Below are 19,287 nucleotides of genomic sequence, written 5' to 3'. Positions count from 1 at the left end.
TTAAACATATGCCTGACGTTTAAGGCTGTTTTTTACGGAGATTAGTTGAGGGCAATATAATCAACACACGTTTGTCCACACCAGTTATCTTTCATGTAATGAAATGGTTATAGCAAATAATACAGTATCAGATAACAATGCCGTTGACTTAAATATTTGCAACACTCTTGTGATTAAAAACATGACACGTTATTGTGAATTTTCTCCGGTAATAATATTTATTCACTTAAATACACATTCAGTATAGATATACAAATAGTGTAAAGGTAATGGTAAAGGCATGGGTTTATTTTTTATAATCTGATTATGATAACAGACTCATCTTAAACTGACTTTGACATTTATCCCCCGATCAGTGGTATGTAAGTCATCCGTTTGCATTCGGCTCAGTATGCAGAAAAGGCACATTTGCTTATTTCCCACATGTACACATAATGTTTCTTTTGTACAGTGCATCCTTTTTGTATAAATAAGTAGTTCCAATACAAAACCTTTGTAATGACACAATCTTGTGTTTTAATTATATATTTTATTACAATTAGTAATTTATTATTATATGCATTATGTAATACTGTTATGTTTCTTGCTTCTATTTTTCTAAGGACACAACACGAAGACACCACTCTTTTTAAAATATAACGTCAAAGCTGTATTTTGCCACTGACGTCTTTGATGATATTGAAACTGAATTTTATAAACATGATCTTTAATGATATTGCGTCAAAGCTGTCTTTGTCCATTGTCATCATTAATGATTGTACATCACAGCGTTATTTGTCAGCGTCATTATTGATGACAGTTATACTTGTTGTGCAACGGCTAAATACTATGTTTATACATGTATGTTTTTTAAGTAACTTTGTTTTTTTTTTGGTATGCTATGTTGTCGTGTTGAGAATATTGAATACATTTGTATTAACTTACACATAAAATACTAATGCTACGAACCTATTTTGTGTATTGAATGGTTTGATGAGGATATCGTACTTTTGTACGGTCTTATAGACAAGGAATGTATCATGTTATCCCTTCAAAGCTTATCAGTGACAGTAAATAATTCTGGTTAAAAATCTTAAAATATAGAATCTCTACTGCACACTTATTAATTACAGTCACCTCTACCGACTTGTGTTACCCGTGTGTTATTGTTGGCCAAGATCGTACATAAGCATCATAACTTATTTGAATATCATTTGATATCATTTGAAGGTAGACATAAATTTATTTTGAACAAACTCCTGGTCACGGACTGGAGCATTGACATATATATTATCATCAGGTGTGACATTTACCTTCTTGCGCGACACATTATTTAATTTGCCAAGGCATTTTACAATCACTCTTTGATTATTGGGCAAAAAATTATCAATTCTATTAATTCTAGTATTTAATTAAGTGTTTCAGAGAAAGTTCCAGGAAAGTAGAAGTGGTTCTTGAAACACATTCTTATCTTGCTGAAAACTTTTGTTGTCAAAAGCGCTAGATGAATTAACCAGTATTGTGGCTTCTTCCTTAAACTGAATGACGATTATCTCAATATTTTACAACAGCAATAATAATAATAATAATAATAATAATAAGTAATATTTCTTCCATTTCCCGGACAACTACAAAGTGATATTTCGAACTATATTTGACCCTTTTCTTTCTTTTGTTTCGTTCTGTTCCCCAGCGTTCGCTTTATGATGCAATAGCACGAAAGATTTTTAATCGAAGACGAAATGTTTACGATACTTGTTTCAGTTTCATTTCAACGTGTCTCAAAAAGTTACAATTCGTTCGCCCTGGATTGCATTCAACCAATGAATAGTTATATATGATTTAAATTGAAACTTTGTGTCTGTTATGCTTATTAATTTGCACTGTAATTCTATTATGATAATTTCACATACAAGTGAATGTTTTGTGTTAACCCTTGGCAAAGTGTAAGGTTTGACCTCCTTAAAACCGGGTAAAAACGCCAAATCGTTGCATTTACCGGTGCAAGGTAGTGTCCGAATATTATTCATGTTTTTGTTCTTTGAGTAATTGTATCTCGTCGGGTAGATTTGTTCCTATTATAAATAATGAATAATTTGCTATAATACTGTTTATTTCTGCTGTTGCAGCTGAAGTTTCACTTTGTGTATATTTGACCAGAATATACACATAAGCAAAATTCGATTGCCTTGTATTATTCGCTAGATTTTGTTCAGTCATTAAGTGTCAGGCATGCATAAGGCATCGTTACGGCAAAATTTCAGATCAAATATTACGATTGGTCTACAAATATGGTCTCTCGGGCGTCGACAAGATATTAATTCATTTGCACCTGGTTACTTACAATTTAATTATTTTCCTTTAAAGTAAAGTCATTTCCTAAACATAGCAACGTGTTATATATTCAAATAAAAACAAAAGTATATTTGCATTTCAAAACTAAGTTTTTTCTCTCTAGCAAAAATATGCATCAATATATATAAAAATACAAATATGAATGTTATTTCATATTTGGATACATCACTTTTCTGAGATTCTAAAAATCTAATTGCACAAGTAAAGAGAAATGTATAATAAAAACAAACGTATATTTGCATTTCAAAATTTATTTTTTTCTCTCTAGCAAAAATATGCATCAATATATATATATATAAATATGAATGCTATTTCATATTTGGTTACATCACTTTTCTGAGATTCTAAAAATCTAATTGCACAAATAAAGGTAAATGTATAAAAATGTGTATACATGTTACGAACAGCAAAAATTTATCTGGCTATATGCAATATATGACATGGCATCAAATTAGCCAAAACTCTTGTTGCAATACCTCTCTTTACGATGCATAGCTGATAATAAAATGTTCAAATGAGTACATAATTCAAAAAGCCGGTTAATCACATAATTGCGTAATAAAATTTATAACCCAGAGGTTCTTTGATAAGCGAAAAACAGACACAAATAGGTATGCACGCCATATATCTAGCACAGCTATTATTTCTTTTAAATAAATTAGCAAAACATAAAAACATAAACGTGTTTTAACTGTGTGTTTCTATTTGTTATTATATTTACAGTGGGGACATACTAACAAAACATTATTATGAATTGATATACCCAAAAGTCCATAAGCGTGCATAAATTAAAAGCGAATTTTGATTATGTATCACTAGCTCCAGGCAAAGTAACAAGACGAATAACAAACAGCACAAGTAATATGGCAATTAAACAACAAGAAAAACTACAATTACAGCATTATCACAAAATTCGAAATCGACTCTGTAATCTTTAAATGGAACGGCATAAACTCGATTGCAGACATAAACAAAACGTCGACATGAAGAAACAAGACTTAAACTGACCATGCAAAATGGACGCATTCAAAAATTATCAAATATGCGTGGCAAGAAAAGAGACAAGTGTGACAAAAGTATTCACATATTCGAATATCCGATTTTATTATTACCATTCAAATAGCTGAAACGCGATTTGAATATTTCAAAATTAGTATTTGTCAGAAACATAACGAACGTAATTCCATACATTTGTAGTTAACATGTACACATAGTGAACGAATTAAACATGGCATCAAGTAAAATTCCAAAGAATAAATTTAAAATTGCATCAGGGTGGATTTTTTTTAATAGTACCTATGTATATCAACACTTTCTTAAATATATGTGTCATTTAGAGTAAATTCATGGTTTAAAAAACGCAATTTGATCACTCATAGATAAAAGTTTGAATATACGTTCAAACATGTGTGTATAGAATAATTATCACATCAACATTATTCTATTTTAATACAAAAACATTGTTTGAACTTAACAAAATCAATATAACAGAACCATAATTATTCTAGTCTATTACAAAAACAACAGTATACCATCTTCTACCTAGCGCGTGCGGGGACCAGTCGTGAATTTATTTGCAATGTCATTTCATTTTCGTAAGACAGCCTAAAGTTACTGTCAGAAGTGGGTCATTAACTACGATGGACGAGCTTTGACGAGGAAAAATTGTTTAATGACAACCATGATATAATATCACTTAAATACTGTTGAAAATAGCAAAAACAAAGAACATAAGATTCGTACAGTGTACTTTTAATCTTAATAAACAGATAGCATACATCCTTATCATATTCATTCTCAATAATTAATCAAGATTTGTTCAAGTTTCAACAAATCTTCAATATTTTAAATTCGTAGCACGGCTTAAATAAAGGATAATACTCAAAGTAAAGGTCATTACGCTCAAATAAGAACATTCTTATGATTATTCGTTTCATGGTCAAATTTACAGCCAATGACTCATTTTTAAATTTAGTTCACACATATTTTCTGCAAACTATCCTTTAAAAAAAAGTGCAAATAGTACCAAGAGTTAAATGCTTATAAGCGTCACGTCACATGCTGGCCACGTTCGTGACGTCACACGCTGGCCATGTTGTCCGTGTGGAACACCTTTAGCCACAAGCGGCCGGGCTTATTGACGGGTCCATCCTTGCCCTTCACAGAGAGCCCATAACCTTTAATGACATTGCCGCCCGTGTACTGCTGAGGTTTGTCCATGGGTAGGGTTACTACGCCCATCAGTTGATCCTTGATGACGTTGTGGTCCCAAACCTGGAAACCATAGCAACGGTTGCCCCAGTAACTGCATAGCAACTTTTGTTATGGTTACTGCACAGAAAATTTGAAGGTTTGCTATGGTTACTGCTCACTCATATTTCAAAATGATAACCAAGACTTAAACATGCTGAAAGACTGATGCTTGGCAGAAAACTTAAATGAAACATAATTACCAAATAGAATTTGATTCTAAGTATATTAACATCTGAGTTGTAAAGTCTTGAAACACCAACGAGTTTTATAGTTAATGCTCACTAAGCTGACATACTGATGTTTGACATAAAGTATTAAAGGGTGTGTTGACTAAAATAAGGGATAATGAAAATAAAACTCGTAGAATATACATGTATGTACATTATAAAGCAGCGTTTTCTCCATAACGTGCACAATACCATTAACAGACATTTATGAAAAGGGCATACATCCAGTTCAAGATTAGTCGTTGCGACATGGTTAAAAACACAAACAGTAGTGTAAACGTTAAGCCTCGATATGACATAGCAATTGCCCACCTCTATGGTAATTTCTTCATATGGCTTCTTTCGGTACAAAGTCACCCTGTCATTCCACTCTGGAGTCAGTGTTTTCTCCTTGTAATGAGTCTCTATAGTGCGGCCTTCACACTTGATGATGCAGTATGGATCAGCAGCTGTAAACAGTAAATGAGGCTAGTTCTGCGAAAATTGGGCTAAATGCATACATGTCGTCGCTTATTAGCCTGTGCACTCCGCGAAGGTTTATCTGGGACGACACCTTCCGCCGTAACATGTTTTTCATTTAGAAGAGACTGCCTTGAAACAAAAAATACCAAAGCGGAAAGTTTCATCCCGGTTTAGCCTGTGTGAATTGCACCGACTAATCTTGGACGGCACTTTAGGCATATGCATTAAGCCCAGTTTTCCCACTACGCGGTTCACTGCATTCTTACTTTTGCCATTGCCATGTGGTTCATATTAACTATTGTCTTACTACTGCCACTATCATGTGGCGCATATGATCATTGCATTCTTACTATTGCCGTTGTCTGGTGGCTCTAGCCCCTCGGCCTTAACGATCGTGACCTGTGTGGCGGCGACCTGCCTCCTCTGCATCGTGATACAGCAAAACTTGCCGGGCAGCGGCTCATCGTGCAACAGCTCTCTAAAACACACAGAATACCTACATATACGGGACGCGTTATGACAAAAAAACGATACGCACAAGCTTTAAACCGAGTTTTACTGTGATATCAAAATCATCGCACTTGGACAAATCACATGCGCAGTGGTCAAACTGTTATATACAAAACAGAATGTTGTGATTTCCAAAGTGCAAGTGATAATGTTGTGATTAACGCTGATTGGAAATTAATCTTTAAACAAATTGCTGTAAAGGGATTTAAAATTTAAGCGACCGAATCCTATTACTGTTAATTTAATGTTTCTATAATTTAAATAAACAGATTGTTCTTTATTTTATGTTGTTTTTGTTTTCATTTAAACATTTTTTACAATTTAAATCAACAGTTTTTTAGTTGAATTGTGTTGAAGCCGTTGATGGATTCCCATAAATATGTCCTCATACATTTATATGAAAGCTGCATTACCTTACTTAAACATACATTTTTGAACACAATTTTTACCGTGTGTAATAACTAATAAAGTAATAAACAACTGTTTGTAAAAAAAAACCGATGCCATTAAGTAATAGTATTTGCATTCAATACTTGGTATGAGTGTCCGATGTAATAAAGTAACACACACTACTTGTAAAGAGTACCCACTTTACTAAAGTGACATACGCTACTTGCAAAAAGCACCCGGTGTTATTGTTACATACAATAGGTGTTGAGTTCAATTACAGTAAAATATTTATATATATTACTACAGTGATTGAATTTCAAATTTTATGAGAAAAATGCATATTTCTTTTTATGTAAGAGTCATTGACCCATCATAACAGCTAAAAACACCTAACACTTACATTAAGTTCATGGTATTGCTAGCGTACATCCTAAGCACAAATTCCCCACATTGTCTTGGGTCGAAAGTGGAAGGAATGATGCAGTAGCGCCCCCTTGAGAGTTTGACCCGATTGAACACACTCCTTGATAGCACAAACGGCCCCGAGCAGATCCGGTCAAGACGATCATGAACTCGGTACTTCCGGTTGATATCGGCCTACGATACATTTCTAGTTATTATGTGGGCCAGGGTCTGGGGAAACTGGGCGCAATTCATGTGCGTAAAGTTTCAATCTAGATTAGCCTTTGCGGACAACACTTTCCGCTTGTATGGAATTTTCCGTTTGAAGAAAGTCTTTTCTAAACAAAAATCAAGTTGAGGCGGAAAGTGTCGTCGTTTATAAGCCTGTGCAGACTGCACAGGCTAATCTGGGACGATACTTTACGCACATGCATCAATCTCAGTTTTTTCAAGAACATGGCTCGTATACTTGAAAACAGTGTTATAAAAACATTACATTGATTGCCTATTTAACCATGGAATGTAAAGCATGTGAAACTTGAACTGCACCATGAAAATTAAGAAAAAAATATGTAAAAAGACACACCAGGATTTTTCAGTCTAAATCCGTACAAATGGCCCAGTTTATAGACAATTTTTGTTTTGTTTTGTTATTGTTTTGTGATGTATAAATAGCCATAGAGAGGCCATTTCGTGAGTCTGTTGAACACTAATTAACATTTTTTGGTAGAATACCACCAAGTGAACATTTCTGTGAATTTTGATAACAGAGCCACTCTTCTAAGTGGACTCGGTGAAGAAGATTGTGCACACTTGCGTGGACAAAAAATGTAAAGGCACAACTTGCTGGCATTCAATATAAAGTAAACCTAAAATAGTAAAAACAATGTTTTTGTTATTCTATAATTTTAAATTATTTTTTCCTTTTGTTGTAACAAAAATATACAATTATATAAATTATTTGTATATTGAAGTAGATGCATAGCCTAGCGACACTTACTTCGCCTCTCTATTGCCTGGCATTTTAAGCCATCTATATATCAATAAATAAATGTATTTATAAACGAAACTTATGTCTTCTTTTTTATACATTGCATGTGGTAAAGAAGTCTTCATACAATAGTAACATGTAGCTTAAGCAAGTTGCATAATGGATAAACGTGCCACCGACGTTTTTGTCCATGTGTTTCGTTAATTGTAATTCAAGTGTTGCTTAACCTTCAAAATTGTGAATCCGATGGTGAAATTATCTGAGCTCTTTTCCACACGTTTGTCTTTCTGCTCCAGAGATATCATCATCTCCTCCTCATCTTGAACAATATCGAATAGGTACTGAAAGTTTGAACACAAATATAATGATAGCAGATACCCTTTATAGTGAACAATGTACTGAATGGTTATCGTCATTTTGGTTTATATCATAATATCGTTAATTTGAAAGCTACAAAGTCAGCATATGTGCAAAGATGGCCGATGAGCCAGTCTGGATTTGTTATGAACTGTACTTCTTAACATGCATTTAACAGATAACTAGGTTGATGCAATCTCATTTACACTCAACTCCTATTGATTCTTCCCATTCACTTGCCGCAGTGAGTGCAAAGAAAGTTAACTTAGGATATTTTAATCATATTGGCACACCAAAGATAAGACTCTGTCACAAATGGTCCTCAATTTTAATTTCAAACGTACACAATTGAAACAAAAACTAGGACTAATATCTAAGTATCGCATGTTTTTCAACGAGGACGATGAACTATGTGTGACTCTCAATACACATTTTGTTCTTGCCTTTAAAGCTTAAACTGAAGTGATATTTTGTCAAGGTATTTCTCTAATGGAACACAAAATGGAGATCGGCAGTTGTAGATTTAAACGATTCTTATGGCCAAATATTGTTACTGCCGAGCCTTATACAATATGTGTTCTGGGAAAACGAGGCTTAATGCATCTGCGTAAAGTGTCGTCCCAGAATGGCCTGTGCAGGCCGCAAAGGCTAATCAGGGACGGCACTTTCCAACTAGACAGGATTTTCGCTAAGAAGAGACTTCCTTCTAACGAAACAATCCATTAGAGCGTAAAGAGTCGTCCCAGAATAGCGTGTGCGGACTGCACAGGCTATTCTGGGACGACACTTGACGCACATGCGTTTAGCCCCGTTTTCCTATAACGATGCTCATATATACCCACCTGAGGGTTGTTGAGGAATGTAGAGTGATTGCCACAGCCGCCACATCTATCCGGGGTTCTCCATTGACCCTTGACCTTGCCTTCCCGCCACGTTTTTTGAATGGAGAAAAACGAGGTGTTGAACATGTGACAGATATCCATGCTTGTGAAGTAATGGCAGAAGTCTTCGTAGGACATCCTGCGAATGAAGAAAAGGTAGAATCTATGTTATGGACTAAAACTATTTCATACTATGCCATAGAGAACAAGGGACAAAATTGACACAAAACAAGGTTTTCATTGTGAAAAAAAAATCTGATAAAGGGAGAAAACTCAAACTGAACTTTTGAAATGAACAAACAAAATTAACCCCCTTTGTAAGTTTGTTTTTAAAAAAAGTCTATTTTTAGTCGTGGCGACCTTGACATTGGAGATATTGACGTGATTCTTTCGTGCGACACACCGTCCCATTATGGTGAACAAATGTGCCAAATGATTTAAAAATCTCACAATGAATGACATAGTTATGGCCAGGACAAGCTCATTTATGGCCATTTTTGACCTTTGAACTCAAAGTGTGACCTTGACCTTGGAGATATCGACGTAATTATTTGGCGCGACACACCGTCCAATGATGGTGAACAAATGTGCCAAATGAACGACATAGTTATGGCCCGGACAAGCTTGTTCCGCCCGCCCGCCAGCCCGCCAGCCAGCCAGCCAGCCAGCCCGCCCGCATTCGCCAATCTAATAACCAGTTTTTTCCTTCGGAAAACCTGGTTAATGATAAAAGTGAAAAAGTATAAAAGAGTATTATCTTTTTTATAGGACAAACAATATTTTATACTATTTCAGACATACCGGTTATAAAAAACGTGCGATAGAAGAAAAAGTTTTATTTATTTTATAGGACCAAAACTATTTCATAAAATTTGATACAGAATTATAAACGAAAGATTGCAAATTGTCCATGCTGCTGAAAAAGTGGTAGAAATCTAGAAATATTGGTAGCAACTCCTGCGAACGTAACCTATTTTTATGGGTTTCAAACCATACCATGGAGAATTATTAAGGGCCCGTAGCGGATAGCCGATGCAGATAAAAGAGTGAAAGAATCCCTATAAGAAATATTGCTATATAATACCGTAATTTCATGCATGTTTTGTATAAATGTTTTATAAATATATTTCATTTATTTACTTTAAAACAACATATTTTACAGATGTAAACTATCACATTTCTTCAACAAATCTACTTTCATATGTAAAAACAATGAAAACAATTATCAGACAAACGTGAAAAAAAATTCAATTAAAAATTAGTTATTCATTAATTAATTACAAACATGATACGAAATAAGGAAAACCGTTTGTTAGTGTGAGTGTTGCATAGTTTTGTACATTGTTGTGGTTTATATACAATCGGAGTGCTTTTTATTTGGAGGCCATTTTCCTCATTGGGTTAACTGCATAAGAAATGGTCATCGCGCTCAATATTAATTGATTTAATTGGTATTACTATGAATCTATGATTAACTGATATACACTGATATTCACTTACCAGAACTCCCCATTGTCATCAAAAGTCAGTCCGAGCTCTTTTTTCTGGCTCTCGCTGACTTTTTTCCATTCTGGAGAACTAAATAAATAAATTGGTAAAACATTATCCAAACCATGCTTAATGTTCAAACTGCTAAACTCGATAATATGTCTACAATTGTCACATACGCAACTAATACCACTGCACCGATAGGTCAGCTATGTTCACGGGCAAATGATTCAGAAATATTTGAACCACGAAGATTGAACAAAAAATGCAAATCCAATCTTCAAGGCGATGATACTTTGAACTTTTAATTCAAGCGCTTGACAAATGCCGAATTAATTCACACCACAAACTAATACCATTTTATGCGGACAAAACGATCGACCTACCATGTGACTCCAATATACTACGAATCTGCGAGGGCATTACCAAAGGGTTTACGCAAACTACTTAGCTCCACCTACCCATCACTCCACGCCCCTTTCCATTCTGTCCCACCCCATGGATTCCTACACCGCACCATCTGCAGGTGGTCGCGCGCGAAGATAGAAAATAGTCCCGTTCCCAGCTTAATTTTCTTTACGGCTGTGACGCTGTAGGCGTGGCCTTTCACCAGACCGCAGGATAGCTTCGCCTCCATCTCTCTGCCGGTAGCCTGGCATGATGAATATTGAAATAAGTTTCACCTTTCCCACTTAAATACGCACTTTCACGTTTTTTTAGTCTCTAAGAAAATTAAATTAAATTTAAGGCCTTTCTAACTAGATTCACGTTTTAAAGGCTTCATTTCCAACCCTAAGATTCTGATGAGAAGCAAAAAGCACAAAATCTGAAGAGCCTGCGAGAAACTCGCTGGTTTTTCTGTTTGTATGCTAGTTGCATAAAGCCATTTCACTTTGGTCATCACTGGGAAATGGGTTAAACATTAACACAATGTCTCTTAAAACAGGTTCGAAAAACGATTATTACGCAATATTGAAAATGCCATATAATATTTAGTACCAGTACATGGTTATTCATAACCAATACCAAAATGGGAAGCTGTGCATGATATGAGCAAAGCGTGATATTATGAAATCACAGGGTAAAACTTATTGCAGTGACTCAAATAACCAAGGTTCGATGTAGAAAAAATTGGGCGGACCTGCCAAAACATACTCATGAACAATGCATAAAATAGGTCCGGCCTACTGGCTATTATTCCATTGACGTATGGTAGGTCCGGCCTACTGGCTATTATTCCATTGACGTATGATAGGTCCGGCATACTGGGTATGATTCCATTGACGTATGATACCATTATAGAGGCGCTCATCAGGGAGTGGTTCTCCTTGGAGTGACGCAGGATGCGAAACAGATCCTTCCGTTGCTCCTGCGTCTTGAAGTCGGCGAGATCGAGCCGCTCCCCGACGCCTCCCGTCATGTCCACGAGCGCGTCCTTAGAATTTCCGGCCACCAGGGACTCATAGTCTCCCGCCAGTCTGGGTAAAATGTGTGCATCAAATCCGCGTTCTGAGAAAATTGGCTTACTGCATGTATGTAAAGTGTCGTCTCAAATTAATATGTGCAGTCCACACAGGCTAAACAGGGACGACACTGCCCGCTTTTATGGAATTGTTCGTTAAGGCGGAAAGTGTCGTCCCTTGTTAGCCTCTGTGTACTACACAGATTAATCTGAGACGACACTTTAAGCCCAGTTTTCTCAGAACGAGACTTATAACATGAATCCTTTCTTTAGTTTGTTTAGCAACAGCATTTATAATTGCCATGAATTATTTAGAAGCTTTTGTTGGTTTGATATACACTGTAGTTCATTCATGCAGTAACGCTTATTTCGAATATTTGACCGGTGTTGAGAAAAACTGTTGGAAATCGTATATTAAGAGGCTGTGCTTTTTAATTCTCGCAAAAAGAAACAAAACAGTGTTAAAGTGAGTACATGTATATTTAAAACTACATTTAATAAAGTGTATTCTATTATAGAAAAGAATCCAAATTACGATCGACTGTAACAAATGTTTACCAAGAAATAATAAATATTTACGAATAAACATTTACATCTATTCCTCAGCTTTATAGATGTTTAAACCATCGAACAGGACATGGTCCAATTCAACAAAAAGATTCGTAAAATGATTAACATATATATTAAAACTTATACTTTGCATATGCTTTCTCCAACAGCGCTGACCAGAATTCATTGCGTGTGTTGGAATGGACATATATCAGTCTACCTCCGCGTGTGGGTAGGTAGTCGTCAATGACAACGTCCACCCATGTCCCGCAGCGCCAGAACTTGAAGTGGAATATCCCCGCGTACTTGTTGCTCTCGCTCCATTCCTGCTCCTCATGATCGGGCATAATCTGGAAAAAGTTAAGTAACTAACTGTCAGGACGAATAGCGTAAAACAGTAATTTTCGTGGAACGTCGTGAATATATATTACAAACATATCGGAAAATGAACTACACAAATTCCTCTTTTTAATTCGAAAATCAGAAATCCACAAATGTACGTGTTCACGAAAGCAATTTTTTGGAAAAGAAATTTCATGCCGACGAATGTTAATTGATTTTATTTTATTCGAGTACTGTCCAATATTGTTAATTGATTTTATATTATTCGAGTACTGTCCAATATTGTTAATTGATTCTATATTATTCGAGTATCGTCCAATATTGTTAATTGATTTTATATTATTCGAGTACCGTCCAAATTTGTTAATTGATTTTATATTATTCGAGTACCGTCTAATATTGTTAATTGATTTTATATTATTCGAGTATCGTGCAATATCGTTAATTGATTTCATAATATTCGTGTACCATGCAATATTGTTAATTGATTTTACATTATTCGAGTACCGTCCAATATTGTTGTTTAACTGCCGAATACAGTTGTTCTTCAGATCATGTAGTTTAAAATGTACATGATATTTTGACGTTCTTATTTGCCTATTCTAGAGGTAGATTTGCTGCTTAATGTGTGTTGTGCTCAAAATGACCAAACAACAAACAATTACATGGTGATGGGTGCATGCCTCGTTATTTTGTTTTGAAATCCCGAATTTATGAGGCCCGACACGCCAGAGGCGGCATAATGCGACAACCCGGCGAGATTCTCAGCACTCAGATTGAATTATTTATTTGACTCACAATTTTGGCGATTGTTTTAATTATAGCTTCAATTTTCATATATGTTATTACTGAAAGTATTTTCTTTGTGTTGTGTGTTTCTGTTGTAGGGGAGCCGGTTTGGTGAATGACATGAACATCTACATCAGCTAACCTTCTTCCACAGTTTGGAGTCCTCTGCAAGGCATGCGCACGCGGCTACGAACCAGCAGTTGCCAAGGGAACCCTGGGAGAAGTCGTCTGCACTCACGCCGGCTTCGAAAAACTTTGGGTTCGATACTAGCTCCTACAATCAGAACGTAAAGTAAATAACAAACATAAAACAATTAATCAATGCCTTCAGTGTATGTAGTGCAACAAAAGTAATTATGAAAATATTTGCCAACTTCGTTTCGAAAGAAAATTAAAGAATTAAACAATACTATAGATCTTAAAATATCATACCCGCATAAAATAACTATTTTTGTTATCAGTCTGTTTAAATGATAAACACAATGAAAATTCTTTCAGCAACTCCTGTGGGGATTAACCCGAGTGTTTTAAACTACAGGAAATTGTTGGCAAATTAGGAAGGCAGACCTAGAAGTATATTAAAAAATTGTCCGAGCTGATAAACATAATACAGTTAGCAGCTTTCACAAAATTCGGAAAAAAGATTCGGTCATGAAAATTGTAAATGCCCCCCCCCCCCCACTCCTTTCAGATACAGCAACATGCATTCCTACAACAAATTAAACTTTCATAAAGTTATAAAATGTAAAACATTGCATGTTTATGTGAAAAACCAACTTGAAGCATTTTGCAGCGTTCATCACTCAAATTTACTGCATCCGTTTAAACACATCTGTGTGTAGATTTAAACACGTCTTTTCACTCACCCCAGGTCGTTTCCAGATGATATCCGTAGGTGCGGGTTTACTGAAATATATGGACGAACCCCTCGGAGGAAATTCCGGATCCGTAAAAAGCGCCCCAGACTTGATTGCCTTATTCTTCAAGTCTTTGTATACCTGTCCCTTGAAAGGAACCGTGCTGTCAAACAGTCCCATCCTGCTGCAAAACAGATAATAAAACATTATTTCTAAATTTACCGCGCAAAGCAGTGATTCCAATGATTCATCTGCAAGTTTTAGTTTTTGTAAAAAGAAGCATGCTGCTGCATCTATTATATGTGGTGCATAATTACAAATATACAAATGTATTACCGTTGGAATGCATAGCATTGTTTGCTATTCTCATCTGCATTGCATTGAAAATGATTTGCAATACACATGTTAAAAATGTGATATCATGGTTCAACACTTTGCATGCAGGGAATGATTATTGTTTCAACAGAAAGTCATATTTTCGATTTTTGTATTTAACTTAATGTAGACAAAAATGCTACGAGACGTGAATATGAAAATATTACTTGTACTAAACGTATTTACTTATAATTTTTACCAATTAATAAGCACATGTCACATAGAAAGATTCTTTGACTAATAAATAAATATATAATAAAAATATGTCGAAATTCATGTATATATTTACTTTATTGTAAATGTAATCAACAATCAAATGGACTGCCCTTATAAGTTCAGACGTGTATTTCCTGACAAAAACATAACATTTATAAAATCCCCTTGGTCATTTTAGCTTTATACTTTAATCTGTATCCCAAATACATTTTGCGGTATAGATCTGCTTGAAAAGGCCAACAGCATTGTCATGTAAAATAAAGAAATAAAACAAAATTAGATTAAAAATGGACATGTATATAATATCCCGTAAAATCAACACGTTGTAAACATGTCGAAAGAATAAATACAAACATGAGATCAATATATGACAAGTCTGGAAGGACAAAAAACCACCAAAGGAGAACCGACAGCTGGAAGAGCGAGATGTAGCATAATAAGAAGGCAGATACACCAAACAACCCAAATGTAAAACAATACAGATTGATGATTAACTTGCACCTTGTAAGATGCCAATAGAAAAGGTCTATTTATAAGGTCGTATGAATAGACTTTAATGCCTCGGTTGATTTTTAATTGTGTGTAAGATATGTGTTACTACGCAGAAATCTTTGTTAGTTCATATGTAACTCTCGTCTTTTAGTTTTAATAACAAAACTCATTCATCAGTATTCCAAAGAGAGAGAAAATACACACAACAATACCTTATTTATAACAGCAAGGTAGCCTAATAAGTTACGAACTCCATGGGGGCAAAGAACACAAGAACAATAAAGCACTCAGTGGAACACAGACTCCGTAGCGTCTTAGAATGCAGTAGATCCACATTTCCTGCCAACATTGCTTCGCAATAACGAGGCGGAATTATATGGGAGTTTTATGGATATTACTCATAAGAACTTGAACATGTAGGTCTTATCTGGAGACTGAATTTAAGGTGGGTGAATGTATGAGAAATAAACGTAAAATTGAGTATCAGACACGCCTGTTCCTGGGACTAAAACGCTAGACCCAAATTACCGGATGACAATCTAAATAAACATGGATGAACATTACAGATATTAGAACAAAGCCCGGTTTATATCACATATTAACCGCGTATCTAGCTAAATAATCGAACCGTTTTAGTATGTCGTCACAATTAATAAAATCAAACCACAATAATAGTTTTGGAGGGGCTCAACATAATACAATTTGAATCCAAATAGCAATCACATCTATCACATATTATTTAAGCACAAACGGCACAGTGCGTACCGATTTGTTTTCATTCTTAACGTGTATGCAATAAATATATAATATAATCCATAAAATATTACAATACTTATATGTTTGAAGGACCACGCACTTTATCAGTTGAATTCATCCCATTTTTAAACATTATCCTTCTCACACTCTTAATTGTTTACTCAATGAGAATCGCATAAAGCGATGCTCTCTAAATGTGATCACACACTTCTTACTGACGCATAGTGCGATGTTCTTGTAAAAAGTATCGATGAACCCATGAATACATTTTGCCTCAAGGTTTATTATTCTTACTCATACCCTTCACTCAGCCATCAAAAAGATACACACTCAGGTTTTAATTTTCTGTACCATCAGTAGACTGGAAAGTCTGCCTGTACAAACTCGTAGTGCCATTGACAATTAACTACCATGCTTATCTATTTATCTGATTCGGTCTTTTTATCTGATTCAGAAAAACGATATATGTGATTTGCTTTCCAGAGAGAAAACGTACTTCTTGCAGATGCCTTTCTGTTATGTAATTGAAATGATTGGACATTTTTATTCAGTTTTATATCTATGTACATGTATCAGATATTTAATGTATGTGATTGGCTTTGAAGCGCAAACTAAAGTATAGCACATGACTTACTATTAGTCCTGGCTGCGTTCAATTCGTTACTTTTCATTACTCATAGATCTTCTTTATAAATTTACAATCAGCTGGCAAATGTTATTTTTATTTTGAAGAATAAATTAGCAACGCTTTATTAACGCTTAATTAACATCAAAAACCGAACACCAACATTGTATGCAATATTTTGCAGAAAAGTCTTAGGTGTACATGAATACAAAAACATTAGTGGCATACATCATTACATGGTAAATGAGCCAACTGCGGCATAATATACAAAAACATAGCTGTAACAGCATGTAGGGAAAGCCAGACTGGGGCTTTTCAGCTGATGACAGGTGGGGCTATTAGACGAAATTAAATGCGGTGATTCGTTAACTCATCAAAACTCGCCAGAACTCAGTAGCCCTCCGGAGTGAACTAAGTTTTTTTTTTACTTAATGTATGGTATTACTAACGCGCTGTCTTGTTACATCAAACCTTTTTATCATTCTTAATCCGATGTTCTTTCTTAAAGAAAATCCCACACGTTGGTATCACGTAGTGATTAACTAACATATACTGGTGACTATGTAAAATGGTATAATCATTATGAAATGTTCATTCTGAATGATTGACGCATATTGTATTTTTTTTTAAATATTATAAATGAACCCATGAATACATTTGGCCCCAAGGCTCATTATTCTTACTCATACCTTTCACGTTTGCTTATCATACACCATCAAATAGATAAGTACAAGAAAGGCATTCAGGTTTTCATATCCTATACCTTCGATAGGCTGGAGAATATTCCTGCATGAACTCCTTGTGCAAACAAAATATCATGGTTATCTATGTATCTGATGTTGAAAAGCGATTCATGTGATTTGCTTTGCTGAGAAGTTTTACTTCTTGCAGATGTCGTATTTATTGTACATGGTCGAATTGGAACTGCTATTCAAAAAAGTCTGATATCTTTGTAAATGTATCTATTTCGTCAAGTGAATAATGTGATATGCTTTGCAAAAAAAAAATAATCTTGCAGATGTTTTTTTCTTTCTGTGCATTGCAGTATTTGAAAGTTTTATTCAAACAATTTTGATTGTCTATGTATCTGATTCTGAATATTTGTGATTTGCTTTTAAGATATAACTTAATAATAGCATATGGCTTTCAATGTTTTTGTCCTGGTAGCATTCAATTTCTTGATGTTAATCATTCATGTAGGTGTATATAAATAGTAAATAATTAGTGGCATACAGGGTAAATGAGCTGGCTGCTTATACATACAAACAAACACAAAGCTGGAGCAACCTGCAGGGAAAGCCAGACTGTGGCTTATCAGCTGATGACAGGTGGGGTGATCAGACAGACTGGAATGCGGTGATTAGTTGAATCAGCAGAACTCGGCAGAACTCTATGTGCTACGTGGCATTTTTGTACTTCATGTATATTGGGTATTGAAGTATTAGGGCTAGGCTAAATAAAACGTTTACAATTATAGGTAATGTTACCTTATGCTAAGTAAAATCTTATCATTGAAATTAAAATCCGATTTTCTTGTACATTAACACGTATTTTGTATACAATCAGATACCATATTATTTTTATTATTAACTGAGTTTGTCATCCATATTGTTATTAATTATAGGCATGTTAACCTTGCTATTTGTACACTGGTAATTTCATGTATAATATATCAATGGCAGTATAGCTTTGTTGAAGTGAAATCCAGACAAAGTATCCAACTTCAGTTCCTTAATCCGAAAAGAAAGAATTCTTTTAAAATTAGACCGATATTAAACGTGATTCGCAATATTTACTGCTTTAAACAAAATAACTAATCACTTAAATTAGCAAACTTAATATCCACCTTTAACTTCACAATACTCGCGGCACTATAGACATTATATGTATAAAAGCTCGCTCTCAAAGCCAGATCATAAGAAGTGCCATTACCTGTTTGCTGTTGTTACATTAATTATGAACAAATTGTGAGCTTCTCTCACTGCCAGACACTTGTGATGCGGGTGCAATAATAACTGTCAAGCACTGGATGAGTCGGATGGAAATCCAAACAAACACAATATTGGTTATGTCGATCAAACTACTGTATGTCATAGAATAAGGGTCCATGTATAATACAGGTAAATGGCAAGTTTATTATTTGCATTATATACACAAAGGCAAAAATATGTATTCAAAATAGGTATACTTGTTATGGGTGCATAATACATATATGATGATAAATAGTTATTTCATTAACCGGGTTTTTAATGCATGTTATGCGAATGTTTTGTATTTATTTTCAGGTAAGTACAATTTATCTTTGATTAATATAAAATTGTCATCTGTAAGGTACATTTCATCTTTCTTTTTTTTTACAATTTTTCAGTAACCGTGCATATTTATACTTTACTATTAATAAATGCCATATAACAAAATAACGAATATAAGTGTATAGTTTTACTTATTATCAGCACTAACAAACTGGTGCCTTCATTGTTTGTAAAAAAAAAACGTGCAAAAGAAGTGTATTTATATTACTATTAATGC

At 34.7% G+C, this 19,287-nt stretch overlaps 1 protein-coding gene across 3 annotated transcripts in view; it reads right to left on the bottom strand.

Annotated features, from left to right (window-relative positions):
• Positions 1-2,575: 2,575 nt before the first annotated feature.
• The window catches only part of LOC127834943 (calpain-5-like), a 29,106-nt gene continuing 12,394 nt past the window's right edge, over positions 2,576-19,287 (bottom strand). For 2 of the 3 annotated variants that reach the window (XM_052361082.1, XM_052361083.1), the window contains exons 2-13: positions 14,304-14,478; positions 13,580-13,711; positions 12,454-12,656; positions 11,590-11,773; positions 10,757-10,947; positions 10,308-10,385; positions 8,769-8,946; positions 7,797-7,910; positions 6,577-6,773; positions 5,627-5,754; positions 5,127-5,263; positions 2,576-4,608 (exon numbers count right to left, since the gene is read on the bottom strand). In XM_052361082.1, the coding sequence (XP_052217042.1) occupies positions 4,414-4,608; positions 5,127-5,263; positions 5,627-5,754; positions 6,577-6,773; positions 7,797-7,910; positions 8,769-8,946; positions 10,308-10,385; positions 10,757-10,947; positions 11,590-11,773; positions 12,454-12,656; positions 13,580-13,711; positions 14,304-14,474 (1,908 nt within the window). In that variant the 5' untranslated portion in view covers positions 14,475-14,478 and the 3' untranslated portion in view covers positions 2,576-4,413. Of the gene's footprint in view, positions 4,609-5,126; positions 5,264-5,626; positions 5,755-6,576; positions 6,774-7,796; positions 7,911-8,768; positions 8,947-10,307; positions 10,386-10,756; positions 10,948-11,589; positions 11,774-12,453; positions 12,657-13,579; positions 13,712-14,303; positions 14,479-15,589; positions 15,736-19,287 lie in introns of those variants that run through there. The other variant, XM_052361081.1, reaches the window with a different exon arrangement.

Source organism: Dreissena polymorpha, chromosome 6 (genome assembly GCF_020536995.1).
Source record: "Dreissena polymorpha isolate Duluth1 chromosome 6, UMN_Dpol_1.0, whole genome shotgun sequence".
NCBI classification, from domain to species: Eukaryota; Metazoa; Mollusca; class Bivalvia; order Myida; family Dreissenidae; genus Dreissena; species Dreissena polymorpha.
The sequence above is the reverse complement of the archived record's forward strand: the minus strand, read 5'-3'. Positions and strand labels throughout refer to the sequence as shown.